The 20,670-nt window shown below is 34.4% G+C and overlaps 1 protein-coding gene across 2 annotated transcripts in view; it reads left to right on the top strand.

Annotated features, from left to right (window-relative positions):
* The window catches only part of LOC128674134 (uncharacterized protein), a 46,677-nt gene that overhangs the window by 22,259 nt on the left and 3,748 nt on the right, over positions 1-20,670 (top strand). The window contains exons 1-3 of one of the 2 annotated variants that reach the window (XM_053752500.1): positions 19,359-19,448; positions 19,534-19,737; positions 19,953-20,178. In XM_053752500.1, coding sequence (XP_053608475.1) covers positions 19,567-19,737; positions 19,953-20,178 — 397 coding nt within the window. In that variant the 5' untranslated portion in view covers positions 19,359-19,448; positions 19,534-19,566. Of the gene's footprint in view, positions 1-19,358; positions 19,449-19,533; positions 19,738-19,952; positions 20,179-20,670 lie in introns of those variants that run through there. The other variant, XM_053752499.1, reaches the window with a different exon arrangement.

Consider the following 20,670-nt stretch of genomic DNA (forward strand, 5'->3'; position numbering starts at 1 on the left):
TTTTACCAATCATCTTTTATTAGTGTAATTTTTTGCTAATAAATCAAAGGTGTTTTATAAAGTTCGCTTATATATTAAGGTTCACTATGGACTATAGATTTTTTCATGTAGGGATAGTATAAAATTGTACACGAATCTGAACGATGGTTATTAGCAGGCAAGATTGAAGCCATCGTTCAGGTAGATCTTGTGAACCCTGTAAAAAAATGTAATTCTTTTTTAGCAGGAATTTTCTGTCTATACTTTATGATGTTTAAATTTTATAATATTTTGGCGTGGCGATCATTTATTTTTAATCTAAACGATTTTTAAAATAATTCATACCAATGCAAGTTTTAGCAATGAAGGAGAGTGGGTTCAAAACCTTTTATAAATAAAATGTTTGTGGATGTATAAAATGTTTGTAACTCTTTCACGAAAATACTTTATTTCTAAAAAACATGTCAGTTTGTTATATCGTTTTATCACAAAATTCTTCGGATTTCTACTTCCCACTAGGCATGTATTATGGTTGTCAAAAAATAGATAGTGTCACTTAATCGATAATTAACCTATTAGTCGATAGTTAACCTTGAACAATATCTAGAATATCGATATACTATCGATAATTTCAATAGGATTCAGTTTCATGTCGCTAGTTTTATAATTATTTTTTTTTGTCTAACTTACCTGATAAAAAAACAAACACGAAAATTAATGGCTTTTCAAACGGGTGGTCTCGAACCGTACGACAATAACTCTTACAATTAACATAACAGTTTAATTTCAACAGTTTAAGTATTGAGGAACGTAATTACCGCAAATTACGTGTGGCTACAGTTCATAAATTGCCTTCGCACTGTAAATTACGTGATATTGTGAAACACCCGCTTGCATAAGTGTACATACTAAAAGGGAATTCCGTATACTCGTACTGATTTAATTACTCACAAAATTGTATTGTAAAAAATAATGCAAATTTATGATATGCCATGTAACAGAACCTACTAATATTATAAACGCGAAAGTTTGTGAGAATGTATATGTGTATGCGTGTATGCACGTTTGCTACTCTTTAACGCAAAATCATTGATTGATCATGAATTACGATTATTAACTTAACTTTTAATTAAGCCATCAGTATCACTTAGATAGTTACATGTGCCATTATTACACATATTTATTCAGTTTATAAAGTTGTAAATTAACTTATGAAGCGCTAGTTTAGACGTCGATACTCGATTACACAATAAATAATAGTAATAGAGGCTAATAAATTTGTTTCTTTCGCGTATGAATTCATTACGACCTTCTGTTTATGGGAGTGGCAAGCAGATGGCCTTATAACAGCACTGCATAATAAATTTATTTCGATAAGTGAGTAAGTGTCAATGCTATTACAGTCACATTTCTTAAAACAAGCAAGATTAATGTAACCAAGTAATGTGGATTAATTGAACACTTGAAATTATAACATAAGGTAGAAGGAATAGAAACAAACCAGTTCGTATACGTATCGAAAATTGATTTATATACTTGTGTCCAATGCATTGTTGGTAAAGGAGGTATTTATTTAATTTTCTCAAATAGTTCTCGAAATTATTCTTTTTTGCCTATATAGTCTAAGTCATAAATAAAGAGAGATAGACCAGAGAGAGGGAGGGAGATGATTTGCGTATGTGCAATGATGTTAACATTAACATGCGCGTCGCCGCCTCCGCCGATTAGATAGAATTTCTAAAAGGTCAAAGTTAACGTCAATGTAGACAACAGTGCAACCCACCCTTAGAAATCTATTTGTTTCCTCTTTACTACTACCTATTTGTTACCTCTAAAACACTAAGTGCTCTAAAATCAATGCCCATGCTTTGAGTAATACTTAATTATGAATTATTGTTTTCCATTATTTATGTCTCAACCAAACAAAAATAGGCAAACGCAAGTAACTATCACTGCCATCGCTACTAATAAACCGTTTGTTTGTAAACACAAACAAACAACATAACCTGACCTACTTTTAGTCTCTTCATAATTCCAACTCAATACCTACAATTCTGTTACTTATGAGTTTGTAATAAGTCCTTAATTCGTTTGAAACAAAAAGTTCTGCATATTTCATTGAAACCCGTCTGACATTTATCACTGGACATGTATTAGTGTTGCTAAAATATTGATAGTGTCACTATCGATAGTTGACCTTGAATATTATTTAGAATTTCATTAAATATTGGTAATTTATCCACTATCGATAGTATTGAAGAATAATTAAACCATCGAAGATATTGGCTATTTTAAATTGTCGGTAGCATTTTAACTACGGAGTCCTGATCAATCGATAGTATTGGCACTATTTAACTATCGATGGTGGACTATCGAACGGCAACACTAGCATGTTATGTCATGTCTAGCTCATTACCAAGGCTTTGTGAACTTGTTTCTTCGCTTCGAGCGGTGATAGTTTATTAACAAGACAAGGTAATGCATTCAATTACGCCTTCTTTTGTGAAATTTTTGAAACTGGCAACACATAATTAAAAATGAGGTTATTTATTTTGAGGCCACGAGCAACTTACAAGGGGCGGACACGTATTGCTTAATAAATAACTGGTATTTAATATACAAAAACATCTTGAAACACATTGAAAATAGAAAAGGGAAAATGTTAGGACACTTAATACGACACGATGCCTTCTTCAGAATTATTATAGAAGGAAAGGTGGAAGGAAGAAGGGGCCCAGGAAGACCAAGTTACACCAAACAAATTAAAGAAAAAGTGGGTGTCGTGTCGTATCAAGTAGTGAAGGAGTTAGCTTTGGAGAAAGAACAATGGAAGGAACTCCACTGACAAGAGTCTCGCTCTTAAATTACTTGATAATGATATAATATAACCTATATTATATCATCATTAAGTAATTTAAGAGAATATTATATCATCATCAAGTAATTTAAGATCTGTTGTAAAATCTTTTCCAAATTTCGCTGCTCGTTTTATCCGTCTTTTCATTCTGTCATATCTGGAGTCCTGTCTCATCCCATCCCATCTCCCAAATTAATAAGTAGAATCTTGACGCTAATGATGACAGCAACCTCAAACTAACCGTCACAATAGTGTACAGGTTAATGACATTTCTCATGCTTTGGAAGATTGTCAATGTCAAAATACACTGCTTACAGCTACTATTCGATTATAGAGTGTTTCTTGAACAACAAAATGAAATTGAGATGTAAAAAAAATGTTTCTTTTGGTTTAATAAACCAAATTACCTAGTAATAAAGTGTTTTTTTTATTTCCAGTATCGGTTTAGACTCTTGTGTTTAGTCTTTAGACTATAAGAATAGACTAAGATTTAAAACATCTAGACAGTGATTCTGTGGCATAATTTACAATGCGCTACGAGAGTTGCGTGTGAGCTGGCGTGTTTACTCTATGGTTCGCCTGCGCCTATCGATTTATATGCCATTTCGTTATTGCGCAGGCAAACCATAGATCCGCGCGCATTGTACCATTCCTTTGCTTGGTACTTAGTTATGTTAACTACAAACTAAACGCCACGAGTCAATGACAGCTTGGCTAACAGGTTGCTCACTTTCACCGTTATGACACAGCTACGTTACGTCCTTGCGAGATTTATGGAAAATGACTCGCTTATGAAAAAAAAAATTGGCTACTTTCTTTTCTGGTGGGCGAAACGATTATATTATGTTATCTAAATTCGGAAGAAAACATTACATAATCAAAATTAATTGCTAACTCTGGTTGAGAATTTGCGAATTAACCGCAAAAATTAAACTTAATATTTTCTTTATTTATAACATAGCATTCTTAAAAGGTACACGTAAAGTAACTGCTTACTTACCGGTCTCATAATGAACTAACTATACATGATATCCCGTGAAATCTATTGGTATGCGAGTCGCATCGGTGTCGCGCAATCGATAGTTTCCGATGACCCCCAATTACAAACACTTCGGTTTCGAAATCGAATACATTCTCGAGAATTATAAGGTACCTAAATACAATAGAAGTCAATGGAAACATATATAAGATCCATGGAATTAGTAGGTACTCCGACGAAGTGCTTATTAAATCCATGATGAGGCTATCTTACAAACATTTTCCTGATTTTTTTAAATCGCTGGCAAAATAGCATGTAAAAGAAACAATAATTTAAAAACTTTACAACGAAGTTACTGGCGTCGTCAATCATTTTACAACTATGTCACTGATGTAAAAATATCATCCCTTCGCCGTGATAGGATGGCAGATGAGGTGCGAGAATCTAATGAGATTTTCCGGGAAAATTGAGCGTCGGCGCGGCTGGTCCCTTCAGGGGAAATGTATGAGCCTATAAGAGATTACGGTCATCTGCCGCGAGTGACCTAATAAGGAAGGGATTGTGGATCATCAAACCAAATAATGTTATCCCTCGCCTCAATATGAGGGTGAAATCAGTTCGGAACTGTTATTTACATAATTTGTTGTATATAGGGCGAAGAAACGAATATTTATTTTTGTATACTGCGTTAGAAAATTGGTTGGATATCAACGGTTTTTAGCGTCATAATTCTTTTACTGAACATTTTATTTTAAGTAACTAATTAGGCTATTAAAGTTATGCTTAATATGCAATTCTATTTTAGAAAAAAAAACTCAAAGTACGAACTTGAAACCATTATTATTTTCAATGACGCATGCGAACTTCATGCAAATGCTAATTATAGTAATAACGAAACAAAGAAACAAGCAAGTAGGTACAGTACTTGAGTTAATGTTACTTTGATTGTACCAAATATTTTGGAACACTAATAACATACGAGTAAGTGCGCTTTTTTCTGCACTGGAACTATGTACATAGTGTAATTTATAAATGTCGAATAGTATCTCAAAAGACAATTCTAATTTAACAACTTACCGCTTGTATGATTTCACCCACTCAATATTTCTCTAAAAATCTAGCTCTTAAAGTATATCTAAACTCTTACCGTCCTTCGCTTGCCTCTTTCCACAATGCACAATAACCATGAAATCCCCAGTCAATGGCCCTAGAAACCTCTAAATTGGCATTGTTTACGAACTAGATACAGTCTGTGGTACAGTGTGGTGTAAATGGCGACCTTCAGGTAATTGTGGCTGAGTCCCACGGCTGGGCTGTTAGGTGCCGGTGGAATTGCTGATGATGTGATACGGACCAGCCGTTCTGACGTACACATTGTTGTTTGCCATAATTATTATAATAGGTAAGTAAATGTTTGAAGTACAGTTTTTATGCCGTTATTAGGTCACCTGGAAAAACAATACTTGTTGATTACTACATTCTCCTATTCAACATTCTCATATTGTTGATGGAATTACTTCAATTTATTAATCCTTTACATTGTCAATATTTTTCTTTTATCGGCCTTATGTAAAAAACTTTTCCCTAGCCCATTTCTTAAAAAGTAATATCAATTGACCTAACATTTCTAACTTGAAATTTCTATCAATAGTAAATATGGCACCTTTTTCCTATTACTCATCATAAGATCTATCATAAGATCGTAAAATAGAGAAGAGAATCTTGAAGCAACATCATAATCGTCAATGAACCATGCAAAATGCGCGCCTGTTACAACGGTGTGTTACACCATACAATCCGCCACGCTTTATAACAATGACTAAGCTGTCAGCGATGTATTGTATATTCTACACGCATTTTAATCTTATTATGATAATATTATCTTGCAAAACATTGTCTAACTACAAGCATAATTATTATAATATTCTTCTAATTATCATGCGGAATTTCCATAGGACTCCAGTGAAGTGTAAGGGACCAAGAAGGGCTACCGCGAATCATACGAACACGTAGCGTAGTTACGAGTACTAACGTCCACATGCTGTCTCTTTTTCCCATACAGTGTGCGCATCGTGTAAAAAAGAGAGAACATATGGACGCATTGACGTGCTACTTTTATGTTTTTACGTTTTATGTTTCATGGTAGGTCCCCATGTATGTACGTCATATGGTACGTAATATGTTTTTAGTTCTCTATTTTTCTAATAATCGGATAAGCGAGTTATACTGACATATAAAAGTCGAATTAAAGAATAAATAAATAATAATACACGCACTTTTCGAAGATTAACGTTTTCATTTGATATCACAATGTTGTTTTTAAAATTTTCTTATTTCGTCAAATCTTATGAATTTACCAAGATAAAAAAGAGCAATAAAGTAGTGAAACGATCTTTTTTGAAAAAAGTTGTGGGCCTTAAATGACATCTAAAATTTAACACATCAACTAAAGCAATTAAGTCCACCGCTGTGATTTTAGGTTAGGTCAGCAATTGCAAAGATACATTTTGACCTCTTGAAGACGCAGTTAACTCAAATTGAGGCAATACAAACCACACGCAATGAATCTTTATCAGTTTTTAGAGTGATGTTGCAATTGCTAATAAACGAAGGCCCTCGTTTTTGAAGGGCCGAATGAGTACTCTGTGTTATTATTAGGACAAAGACATAGATAACTATAGACGCTGAGTAGACGTAGCCACATGAGATAGTCTACTACATTATAGAATCGGCTCTCAACGATCAAACTCCTTCCCGTCATGAATTAATACGTGGCTTTAGTTCCGATGGACTACCATCCGAACTGTTAAGTATTTGAAATTGCTATTGAAATCAACACAGATAAGATCAAATTTCCAAGTCTTTTGATGATTACAGAAGCCATTGCGATAAGTGCTATAACTTCTTGTCTTGATATATTGTAGATAGAGGTTGAGCCTACTGAGTATAAATCTATACAACTGAGCACTATCGATAACAAAAAATAGTTACGACTTAAACGCAGGTGAGCCAAATGTGGTACTTATATTCAAACATAGCGATAAAAACCGGCAAAGTAACATGTCTTATTGTGAGTTCGTATGTGTGTCAATGTTCGGAATGTTGGGAGCGGCTCCACTAACGACTAACTAAGTGTTGGTTCACGATCACGACTCACGACTGCCACACATTCAGAGTTTAAACGCACGCAACTATACCACAGGTCGGAAGGTAAAATACAGTAACTGAAATATTTTTATTTATCAAATAAAAATTAAAAAAAAATCATTCAAATACAAATATCTACAGATATGCTCGTTTTAGAAATATACTTAACTATTTGTTGTTAAGAATATAATTACATAACAACAAATAGGCAACAGTTAAGCCAAACTAATTTTGATTGATATATAGAGGTTTCAACGAGGGCTCAAATGGAACCTAGGTAAAAGTAACAAAACGAATAAATCTTGTTTCATAAATTCTGATAGGTCTGATTACTTGATAAAACTAATCGGTCAAGCCGACGTGTTTCAAACATTTTTCAACAATTATATTCAAATCAAGTCAAATTGAATATGTATTTTTACTATTACTTTCACTTCTTTTATGTTTTTCGTACCTATCTTCTTTTATTGATTTGTATTTTATTTATCTCTAAATCCACCTCGGCAAACATGAAATGAAGCGTCTATATCTAGAAAACAATCTAGAATTAAGTTATCGTCTTTCGACTTGGCGCGATAGAAATATACTTATGTGTCTCAGACCATTTGCAGAAATATGTATTGAAGTTATTTTTTACATCGTGTAATACTGTGAAGCAGTCACATTATTCGTTTTTTGCGGCATCGAGAGGAAATTAATGTAATAATTGTAATAATAATGATATGTTTCGACGGAAATTGGGTTTCGGCTTCGCTCACTGCTAAAGATTATATTTTATCTCAACCCAAATTCTTAACTTTACGGTATTTGATTATTACATTTTTTACATGATCTGCTTCTGTTAGATTAGATGAGACTATGACAATACCGAAAAGAACTTTTGGAATTGTTTTATGGAAACAATGAACGACATAATTAAAAATTTTAGGCAACAAAAAGCAGGCACTACACGAAATTCCCGAGCACTATTATACAACAACAGTTTTATAGTTTACTAGCGGCCCGTCCCGGCGTCGCTCGGGTAAAATCATCATTAATTATACACCTAAAGACTCTCTCTTACACACCTAAACCTTCCTCAGGACTCACACAATTTATTGGTGAAAATCGTACAAAAATCCATTAGGCAGTTTTTGAGTTTATCGCATTCAGACAGACTGACGCGACTTCTTTTTATAACATTTCAATTTACAGCAAAATAATAGATATTTTATAGCAAATCAGTTTGTAATTATAAAATCATGATGCCATTATAGAAACAGTATGATGGTGTAATTTATTTTAAGACAATGTAGGATGTAGCCACCATCTGTGTGACGGGTACAATTATCAAAACATTAATTATCCCGATATTGGCATGTATGTACGAAGTAATAACGACTACATTGCAATAACTGCATTCATATAATGGTGAATGTACCCGTAGGCGCAACATAATAGAATTCCTCTCACGCAGACGTTCATTGAGGATGAACTTGACTGGAGATAAATTGAATGGATTGAAGGTGTTATAGGAAAAGGACTTTATTTCAATAGTCTCGTATTGTTGATGCAGCTGCAAGGATATAAATCGTATGAACAAGATTAATTCGATATTTGGGAACTTATTTAAAATTCAGTGCAGATCAACTTGAGCAATCCGATAGTCTAGATATTATTAAATATTTTTAAGACTAACATACTGAATTCTTAAGTATTACTTGTGGATGAAGGAGAGGTATAAAAGACGTTAGATTTTACAATAGTTTTTTTTGGAGACAAACTTCGGAACTACTCAACCAATCTGTTGAGAGTTCCGTAGATTGTCGCACTAACATATTTACAAATACTCCGTAATATTAGAGTAGTTGACAGGACTTATAATATCATCTAATTAGATATTTTTCTTCTTAGCGAGTCGACTTCGGCGATCTTTGTGAGGAATAATACCAACCTCCCCATGCAAAGCATCCCGTATGCTGTACATGCATTGTACAGGGGCTCGCTTCTCCCGATTCTTACACAATCGAAGTCAGTCATCAGTTTTTTCGAAGGTTTTAATAAAGTTTACAAATAAAAAATTCAAATTTGTTCAAACTTTTTAACGGCGATTTATTGTAAATACAGAAAAAAATCTGAGAAAACTGATGAAGTGAACTTAGATTGCGTGAGAATCGGACCCCGGTGCAATTGGAGGGCAAGCAGAATTAAATTATTGCAATACAAATAGTTTTGGACACATTTTGGACATTTCACAAATTCGGTTGAGCATAATGTCAATGGAAATCAAGTTTTCTTTCTCGCATGTTCACATTGAATTTATGGATGAACGAAAGTGTTTTAACACAATATGCATGGTAATGCGATTCACGGCTTGGCAAATTATGATAATTTAGACCATAATACCTGTTTGTGAATGCGTAATGGTGAAATTAGTCAATCAAGTTGGTATATTTCACAGTTAAACAAATTTACCTAACTAATTTATCAACCATATTTAAAAAAGTTTTTTTTTATGTTTAAAGAAGATGGCAAATAATTTCGCGTTGATCGGGTATATAATTTAATTAGGTTACTTTTAGAATGATTTGAGAATAAAAATAATCGTATATTCTCATAACAACAAACAGAATAGCCAAAAAGAAAATTTTCCTTTAAAACACATATACAATTTATACGATCATAAAAACTTGCGTAAATAAAAATAGTTAACATTTTAAAGGAAAATTTTGTAAAGCATAAGCTTTTAAATAAAAGCTTTTTTAAAGTTTTTTTTCTTTTAATTTACTTTAACACCAATGTACCTACGCAGGTTTTTTGCAAATATATTTTATTTTCTTTTTACGTTACGTACAGAACGTAACAGTTTTCACAACTATTTAGGTCAAAAGAAACTCACTAATCAGTGCATATGTACCTACTTACCCGATAATTGTTACGTCTTTATAAACGCTAATCGCAGACATTACACGCGCTTTCTTGCACGTCACCAGTCTTCGCTATTTCCCCTTCACCCTATCCTAGATTACTTTCCACCTGACCGCACTAATATCTGTCATTAATTTGTTCAGTTTCACCCCTTTTTAACGATAAGTAAAACATTGTTTGACTAATTACAAGCTAATGCATATTTATGACCTATAACTTAATAGTAGTTTAATACGTTCCCGTAAGAAAATGCTTTTTTAAAGCTATGGGTCGAAGCTTTGGGTTATGTTTTATTACTGGTCGGATAAATCAACTAGTGATCGGCCCCAGCACGGGTGCAATATAAGTATGATGTTATATACCTACATATAAACCTTCCCCTTGAATCACTATTAAAAATCCCGCATCAAAATCCGTTGCGCAGTTTTATAGATGTAAACATACATAGGGACAGTCAGACAACGGGAGGCGACTTTGTTAAATATATATACTAGGTATGTAGTGATTCCCTCAAGCCCTGGTCCACCCACTTGGAGGACACTTACCTCGGGGTCATTGAACCCGCTCTCTACGACAAGGAAGGTGATGCTACGTTACGGTGGCGCACGCGCCGATGTCTCTTTACTATCGTAAGTCGATGATATCATTATTTTTATCATCATTATTTGCTGAGAAAAATGCCGCGTCATTTGTTTTATATCATCTGATGACGAGATGCTCTATAAAAAAGATATTCATTATTATGTATATTATGTTTATATATTATGGATGTGTTAACCTTATCAATGGGATAAGTCCTATAAATGGGACATCCAATGGAACTACGGAAAAGGATGGAGAATGATTTTCTACATAAGTATTCATAATCTTAATAATGTGAAACCAGAAATATTTATATATTTATGGTATATGTAACTCAAAGTCTAAAAATTTATTGACCCAATTACTTAATGCGTAGAAATTTTATAAAATTCTTTATTTTGTATATTATTGTAATCTAATGTTAATTTTATTAGCGTATCGTTTACAACTTTCTCACCAAATACATGTCTTCAAACTGGTGAAGGCATCATTACGTCACCTTTTGTATTCGCTGTTGAATTTATTTTTAGTTCTACGGTCTCATTCTTCATCTCTTATTTGTAAAATTCATCTTGTTATTAGGTATACATATAATTAGGTGTAAATCGTAAAACAGTCATGTTAGATGCCTGCAGGCGACTAGAATATAATCTGACACCAGCAATGACACACTTGATAAGAAAGATGTTTATTGCCACTTCTTCACTTGGAAGTCGGCAGGTTTTAAGTAATTTTTTGACGTCATAAGCGATGTCCTTATACCATCCTTAGTTGAATATAGAATTTTAAATTCGAATTTGAATTTCAAAATTAGTTATAGATATGCTAATAAACTTAAAATTAAAAACAGTTTTATTCGGCCTGATTACACAATATAATATTCCATCCTGTTTATTTATAATTTTACTAGCGACCCGTCCCGGCTCCGCCCAGATAAAACCATAATCAGTTGTTTTTTTAATTATACACCTAAACCTTCCTCGGGAATCGCACTATCTATTAAAAGAACCCGCATCAAAATCCGTTGCGTAGTTTTAAAGATCTAAGCATACAGCGTCGCGGAAAGCGACTTTGTTTTAAACCTACTATGTAGTAATAGTGAGTTGAATCCTACCTAATTTAGATCGCATAAATGATATTTATCCAACAGTAGGTACCGAAAGCGTAAAATGCTAACATTCCTCTCTATAGTCCACTATATCACTGCATTGTTTACATCTAATTATACTATTATAATTACACATGATACGCTCGTAAACAATAACATACGATGTTGCGGTATATGGCTGGCTATGTTCCAGCGTGCTAGTTGAGCGACGGAACACTGCACGACGCGATGCGATGAGTGATAACGACGGCAAGAGGCTAAATATATAAATGATTACGTTTTATGTTGACGTAACACATGTTGCCCTGCCACGCTGCTTTTGCCGTAGGACCTAGGACCCCGTATGTCGTAATACTTCTATTGTCGACAGCCGTTAGCCCGATAGGTGCGCCTGCGCAAGTGAAAGTCAAGAAAGTGAAGGACCCAAACTTTTCTACTTTATAAGTAGATAGTGTCATTGTATTGCATTTCTATTGCCTATCAGGTGCCAAAGCTATTTGTGCGTCCTTAATCGTCTTGTACGACATCTACGGGAATGATTGACTGAAATAATAAAAATAATGCAATTTAAATGCCGTTTCACTATCTGGCTCAAAAAAATTACAATGTCTTGTGATTGGCTAATAATATATATAATTCGCCCATTCACATTTAAGTGCTTAATTACTGTTCAGTTTTTAAAAATAATACCTTTTCTTTAATCATGTCGTTTTATGAACAGGTAGGTAAAGTTGCCAACACCCATATCTGAGAATTAGAACTTTGCCGAGTAGACCTAACCATAAACGACTTACTTATAAGTCCTAAATCATTTTACAGCTCACTGACACACATGTATGTGACTACATACAAGAGTACATAATAACAAATGTGTGTCAGTTAAAAGAGTTTTTGTCCCAACAAAACAGTCTAGTAGCACTTGCCAAGTTATATTCCACCCGTTTAGTAAATGTCATCAAAATCCGTACATTGGATTTTGCATGATTTGCTAACAAACATCCTCACAGACTTCCAAATTTTCGAAACTTTTAAAATTGTTCTCGAATTCATTGTGAGGATTTATATAACAATAAATATTACTGCACTGGCCACCAATATTGCAGCAATTATAATATAAATGTTCTCATTCTAAATATTTTTCACATGAATTTAGTAAGTACCTACTAATTCCATGATTTTTCTTATGTCAGATTATTTCTGCCGATTGTTTATTGTGAAAGGTTCGGTTGATTGAGTGATAGTCATTAAAGAAGTGAATTAAGCCAAAATAATTGTAATACGAATTTTTATTTCTGTCGTGGTCACGGTCAGTTACCGCGCGTTGGTTCACACATCGGGTAATTGAATAATTAAATCCCCCACATTTCGACTGGAGACTGAATAAATTGATGCTCTTTTTATTAATTCATTATGCGTAAAAAATGCACCACATATATTTAAAATGCAAATTGCACGATGGAATTTTTTATTTGTTTAAAATATGAGATTTCTATCACATATTCTGTCATAAACTCATCCATATTTTTTTAATAATAGCAGGAAATTGATACACTGCTATCGGCTACATAATAAAGTATGAAAATGTTAATTCCCAGAAGGCGGCTTTCCAAATTCACGTATTTGCATTGTGATTGCCAAAAAAGAAAAAAAAATAACCGCGTATTGTGACTAAGCTTCCCGCCAATACGATGTTTTTTTACAAACTTTTTTTAAATGTTATAAACCAATGTAATATAACTAGATTTTATTCGGGTGGAATCTTGCAACTCAATTTTGAAGCAGATACAGAACCGATAGAGTAAAAATGTTTGGACGATAATGCATTAATATTTAACCAAATTATTATTATTCATTTATAATTTACAACATTTACAATTCATATCCTTCCAAATTACAGCACCATTTTAGCTGCCAGTCAGGCATGCACATTTTTATTCTTATTTACTAAAAGTGAAACTTCATGTTTAAACAAATAATAAGACTTATGCGCAGATACGATGCAATGTTAGGTAATTGTTTTATGCCAGCTATACTAGTACATTATCGCGATACAGTTGCCTAATTTCGGTATACACTGCTGGTTTTTCATTGCGGTAAATAAAAGCATTCATACAAACTACGCAATGTTCATTTATTCGCGGCATCTGTCCGAGTTTTGCGATAGTGTGTACTGTGTAAGCGGCATTAGAATGGTCACTCCGATCACGTAGTTAGCTAGAATGGTTACTGGTTAGATCCACACTTCTTTTAATATATCTTTTGGAACAAGTTTCGACTTTAGGTTTAGACCTGGGGCTCAATTCTCACGCAATAGAAGTTAATTGTATGTACCATTTTTTTTTTTCAAATTTAAAAAAAAAATGTTTAACAGTTTCTAGATTTCTGAAAAATCACAATCTAAGCAGTTCAATTTTCTCGATGTTAATTTACTTTTCAAAAAAAATTGGAAAAAAAATTATAAAATGAACTTCGATAACTCAAAAATACCTCGTATAAAGCCTGCGAAGAAATATTCTAACGTGTGAAGGTCTTTTGGAAAAGGTCCATGGACTACTAATTACGTATACTTGTCGTATCATTAAGTCCGCTAAGCATTAGTTCAACAACATTTATGCAACGCACCGCGCCTTAGAAACCGTAACGCAACCACGGCTACTCATTGCAATTGCGATGATATGAATGTAAGTACGTACGTACGAATGTAGCCACCGCACCACGAATGAAGTCTCACGGCAATATGACTAACTATCAATACCAAATAAGCCACGTTGTTGTTTTCAGCGACAGTAGCACCACGTCTTCGGGACTTCTTTCATGGTACACCACAGTCGCTGACAACAACGACGTGGCCAATTTGTTATTGACAGAGTACATAAACACATATTATAGCCTCGGAACTTATCGCGGACTCAAGTTAAATTTTTCGCGCTTCCAATACAATAAAGATACATTACATAAAACCATCACATTGAAAAAATTCTATTTCAATATATACATTCAACTAATTGAATAAATAAATACGATATTAAAATGGGCGGGGAAAACGGCTCTTTTTTTTTTCAATTTTCCGCTCACTAGTAATTGGCCATTTGCCAATACAAAGAATCTTTTCAAAGACGCCTAAGTACGCTTGTTATACGCCTTTTTTACAGCTCTTACACAACTACTGGAAATACAGTCTTATTTTCACGGTAATAGTGGGATTTCCCCGTTTTCAGGGGGGGGTAGGGAGTTGCCGGATTATACCCGTACCATTTATTATATTATCCTCACAAGACATGTATGAATGAATGAATGCGATCCATATCCAAACATTCAATAGTAAACAGTGGATTATAATGGTTCATTGAAATGTAACAAAGCAACACATTCCGACGGTCCTGTGTTACAGACAAACAAACAGTATACAATTATTCGTATTTATTGGTAAGTTTGTTCCCATCTCACATATTCGAATTGTTTGTGTTGTCCTTGTGAGCGATGGACATTGGACAAGTTTACTTTGACACAATGGTACGTGTTGTAAAATTTGTATTCTTTTTTTAGGTATTTAGTAATTTGTATTTAGTTAAGTTTATATAAGTGGTTAAATTTATATTAAAATATTTACTTAGAAAAATAGTTAAAAATAAGACAAACACCGTAATAAGTTACTTGATTATGTAACTAGATAACATATTAAAACAACTTTGCAGGATTCAATAAAACATTTATAGGACTTATTTTTCTTCTACAAGCTGTGAAAATAGTCTTTAAATCTCGATTATATGGCTACAAGAATAGATTATTTAATAACGTTCATTTATTATACTCATATAACCTAACGCAATATCGATATTTTAAATATATGATTTACAAAAAAATACTATAAAATACATGTGGCTTTGAACGTACGTACGCGAAATTATTCAAGCAATTAATGAATGAATAATTATTTATATCCAGTCAGGACTCTAGAGCTCAATAGCACGTCTGCCATTTGACAATTGTCTGTATTTGTACCGACGGATTTTCGTCAAGCACTCTGAACTCTGATTACTAATGCCTTCTAAAATAATACCAGCCAACAGCCAACGAACTACATCACAGAGCTACGAATAATGAAATAGAATAGAAGTGACATTTTTTATTTTGATTTTATCATAGACTAACTGCATCCCGTGATGCTCTTGTGGGAATATAGGAGTATAACAGTAGCATATGGTACGGTTCAAGAATAATGTAGCTTCCTCGTGTTAAATAATTTTGGAAATCTGAAACTGCATATTTTCTTTACTATTCCGATATCTGTGGCAGACATTTAAGAACGTCGCTGAAGATATTGCAAAAGGGATAAAAGGCGATACGCTTATTTCAGTCCTGTTGCTATAGTAGGAAGCGACACACAGTGTACAGTTAGGTTTATTCTAGATTTAGACACGTAAAAGGATCGATAAGTATAAACCAGTTTTCTATCGACGCACACTCTCGCATTTATAAATGGAAAACTATCATTGAGCCATATTTTCTCACAATGTAGGTAGGTTAGAATAACTGCTTAGAATTTCATTTTACGCAGTTAAGAATTAGTTACAAAGTTACAAATTATTTTACACTTCATGAAACTGGACACTACTTAACTCTGGATTTAACTTTTCAATTAATCTTAGATTTTACAACTTGGCAACACCACTGAAGAGAACTGTGCTACAAGACGCATCCTTCTCTCCTTGTTAAACTAATTTCAACCTTCTCCCTTGAACTTACAGTATTCTTTGACATAAATACATTATTAGTTTTTACGAGCGATCTAAACTGGGATAAAACGCAGTAAACGATAATGTGTGGTCTGGTTATCCCCTAACTAGCATTTACCAGCGTCCTCTCGAAACCCATGTAATTTTATAGCTATTTCTTTTGATTCTATGAAGTGGTTTGTACCCGGAATAGGGTCGGTCACTTTACTGTACCTAAGTGGTATTTAAGTTCATCAAAAAGGCTCATCTTTTATAGGTATATATTTGTAAATATTTTAATTTGAATCGGAAACTCCCAACTCAAACGATGTTCTGATATTCTCACTTGATACATTGTCTTTACGGTACCAATACGGTAGATTCGATATTCTTATCAGAACCGAGAAACTTCGATGGCTTCATCGGAAGCTGCCATCAAATCAGCCCTATAGTTTTAACCAGAAATTACCAACGCAACGTCTCAAGCGTTGCATTTCTTCTAAAATACTTACTACTTTATAGTTAGTAATAGATAAACTAAAACTGTGTCACAAGTGTTATCAAATCAGCGTTAATTCGATAAAAAGGTCGACAAAATGCCGCGAACAGCACGTTCGGTCGTACGGCCGTGATCTTCACATAAAAACAATGTAAGTCCCACGTTTTTGTCCATTAGATCACAACACGTAATGAGATTAGGGCACTGGTGATTGTTAAAGATAATTGTATAGTTTTTGCTTGATAAATTGATATGCGTTAATGAAGTTGATAAATATCGGATGTTGAAACTGATACTGTAGTTATAGGGAATTTTAATTGTCATCTGAATTATCACCAAACACCGATAACACTTTCTATTTTATTTTACTCTATACATATTTGAATTAAGTACCTCTGTAAGTAAAAGTACTATTATAAGTATACAATCATAACACGACACGTCGTTTTAATTGTGATGGTTATTATATTAGGTACTTACCAATCAAGGCAGGCATTATCTAAAGCCAGCTCCACAATGTCGGCAAACAGTTTGCCAATCTTTGGCTGATTCGGTATACATTGCTGGCTTTTCATTGCGGTAAATAAAAGCACACATACTAACTAAGCAATGTTCACGCATTCGCGTCGACATGTGTCTGAGTTCCGCGACAGTGTGGAGCTGACATTTTAAGCTCTATTCCTTTAAACTGCTGGCGTCCTATCTCGCTTATGATACTCTTAGCCACCAGGCACCAAAGAGACCCTTGATGGAGACCATAACAAATATTTTGACAAATTTAGATTGGTAGGCATACAAACTCATGTGGCACGAGTAGGTTTCGAACCAGGGACCTTTGTTCTCCCGAGGCCCTCTTCACGGGCTAACTGAATGTATTCCACAATAATTTATCGCAAGATTTCTGTTGGATTTCCACAACATATCACCAGCGTTGCGATCGGTAATCATCGTAATCTTTCAATCGAGGACTTTCCTCGCAATGAATTTCTTTGCCGCAGTGAAATCTCACCACATCCGTGCCTCTAATTGGGTTGTTATTGTTTTTATATTTTGTACAGTACCTAGTCATATTATTGATCAGTTTATTATTAACTAGCTTTTGTCCGCGCCTTGGCCCGCGTTTTTTAAGTGCGTCCGCTCATATCCTATTATTGTCATTATCTCGGGTTCTAAGCAACGTATCGCGATGAAACCTATATACCCAGTAGTTTGTGCACGATGCGCAAACAAACATAATGGCAGATAGACAAAAAATTAAAAACATATTATATTAGTCCTAAGACTTCGATAATTATTTTTCTTTAGTACCTATCTCCTATATACAGACATACCCCACTCACAGTTTTATTATTAAATATCCATGTTCATTACTGACCAGGCCAATTAGCAGCTCAAATAGCATTGATTTCGAAACAAGTTTCGTAAATTACGTAAATATCAACTTAAAAGTAGTACACCCAGTATATCGTATGTGTATTTTAATGCAAATTCAAATACCGTGTATGAACATACAACAACTGGCAATTAAGTCATTACATCCTATACGAAACAATTGCACTGAGAATGAGCGATGGTTCTCAGAAACAATACAAATGTATTTGGGGAATACAATAAACACTATAAAACACTTCCAGTGTAGTATTAGACATTGCGGGAAAATAGAAAAAATCAGTATACTTAGAAGACAATGAATCAATATGAATACATCGGTGTGTACCTACTAATTCCATGATCAATACAATTAATAAAACAGTAAAAAAAAGTTTGTGTGTACATTTAATACATTTCCGAAAAAAATAATGAATGAAGAAACGTTTGTTTGTTTGTCACGCTAATCTCCGGAATTAGTGGACCGATTTGAATGTAACTTTTTTTGTTGTATACCTAGCTATGAAACCGGTGCAACTGCTATAGGTATTTTTTCAAACTGGAACAGTATTATGCCTTTCTCTAAAGGACCATCTGAACTATGAGATATCGAAATGACGTCTTAGCAAAAGTAGTTCAGACTGAGAAGTATTTGTAACGTTTGATGTGGAACACAAAGAGACGAGCTACATATATATATATATATATATATATATATATATATACTTAATTGCGTATTTATTTACTCAGGTACCGTACCACCCACCTGCTTGTCAATATCATACCAAGAACATAGGCTATGTGTCTGGGAACCATTAAAACGTTGATAAACATCAGCCGACCATCGTGACACGACCGTATTTGGTAAACATCCGTCCCAATGAAGAGACGCAGGCGTGGTCGCGCTGAAACTCCAACACCATATTGACAAACAAACTGTTTGCATAAAACCATCCGAAAAGTTAGGAAGTCTATTTGGATATTTAAAATTCATATCATTTTCATCGGTTTCAATTTTTACGTATTTATACCATTAAAAAACCGTCAAATGTGTATTGTGTACACATTTATTTTACAAATAGTGCTGATATTAATGCAAGCTATGTACGCGTCAAATTTTGCCTTAAACATATTTTAACTTTATCTTAATATTTTAACTTCTACCTTCTTTTCTATCATATTGTTGCTAATGGTCATATTTGTGATTCTGATAAGCCCTGGAGGAGCCAACTAGATACTTACCACGCCACCATTATTATTAAATTTATCAATAAGGAATAAGTCCCAATTTGCTTGATCAACCATAGGTAGCAACTATTTATCTATTCAGTCGTTTACATAACATTTTTGTTTAAAAAGTTATTTACTAACCATATTGTCTCCTTGTTACAGTTCTACCAAGAATAATGTCCTGCCATTGATTCGATGGATCCCTTAACGTGGTTGTCCCTGGGGCTGCAGCTGGCGGCGCTGTGCTCCATCGTGGGGGCTCTGCTGCTGTACCTGCTGAGGAAGGTCAGGGTTGCCGAGGTGCTGCCAGTGGACAGCGCGAAGACTGTTCTCGTCACTTCTGTGGACACTGCGCTGGGGTTGCAGGTATTTGTATTTAAATATGAACTCACAATTCTACCAAGAATAGTAACCAGCTAGTGATGAGATTTATCCGCTTCAATCCGATCAAGATAAAGGCCCCAAGAAATTTGGCAATACAGTCCAATCTTTTCCCTTTTAAAAAAATACATTAAGGTATATCGTATTATCGTCTCATCTAAACTTTTCAACCATATTTTACAAGCCATAAATCTTCATAGATTGCCACGTACCTCAGCGGTCGAGGCTGGCGCGTGATAGCGGGCTGTCGACAAGGCGGGCTTGGAGCCCGTCTGGCTGAATCCTGGCTACAGGCACACGTGGCTACCACGCCAGAGGACCAGCCCCCACCACGACTGGCGACTTTGGAGCTCGATGTAGCGAGAGAGGATCTGCTTGAGGAAGCTGCAAGGGCTACTGCCCAACATCTGCCCGCTGGAGAACATGGTAAGATTAGCTTTAGGAGTCAATAGTAAAGGCTTTTGACTCGCATAATCCTGGCTTCAAGTCCACGAGTTTGCCTCACCTGAGGACCAGACACCACTAAGATTAAGACTTTGTAGCTGGATGCAGTTAGAAAGGTTATGTTTCAGGAAGTAGCTGAGCTAGGGTAATGGCACAACATTTGCCTGGTGAGAATTGAAATTTAAAGAAGAAAATTCTTTATTTACCAAACGAAACCTCATAAACAATAATATATGTATTTGGAAGATAAAATGAGGTAATTTTATACCTAGTTATTCGTAAATATCCAGTATAACTGCAATGTTTCTGATACATTAGCGGAAGCAAAGTTTTCAGATATCTTTCGGACGCGAGAAATATATTGTATAGATGATCATAAAACTAAAATCCACTAATCGACACTGTAGATTTTATTTTCCTTGGTTTGGGTGGTCCTAGTATCATCAGGTCATCAGTAAGTGATACGAACATCTG

This window comes from Plodia interpunctella, chromosome 12, assembly GCF_027563975.2.
Source record: "Plodia interpunctella isolate USDA-ARS_2022_Savannah chromosome 12, ilPloInte3.2, whole genome shotgun sequence".
NCBI classification, from domain to species: domain Eukaryota; kingdom Metazoa; phylum Arthropoda; class Insecta; order Lepidoptera; family Pyralidae; genus Plodia; species Plodia interpunctella.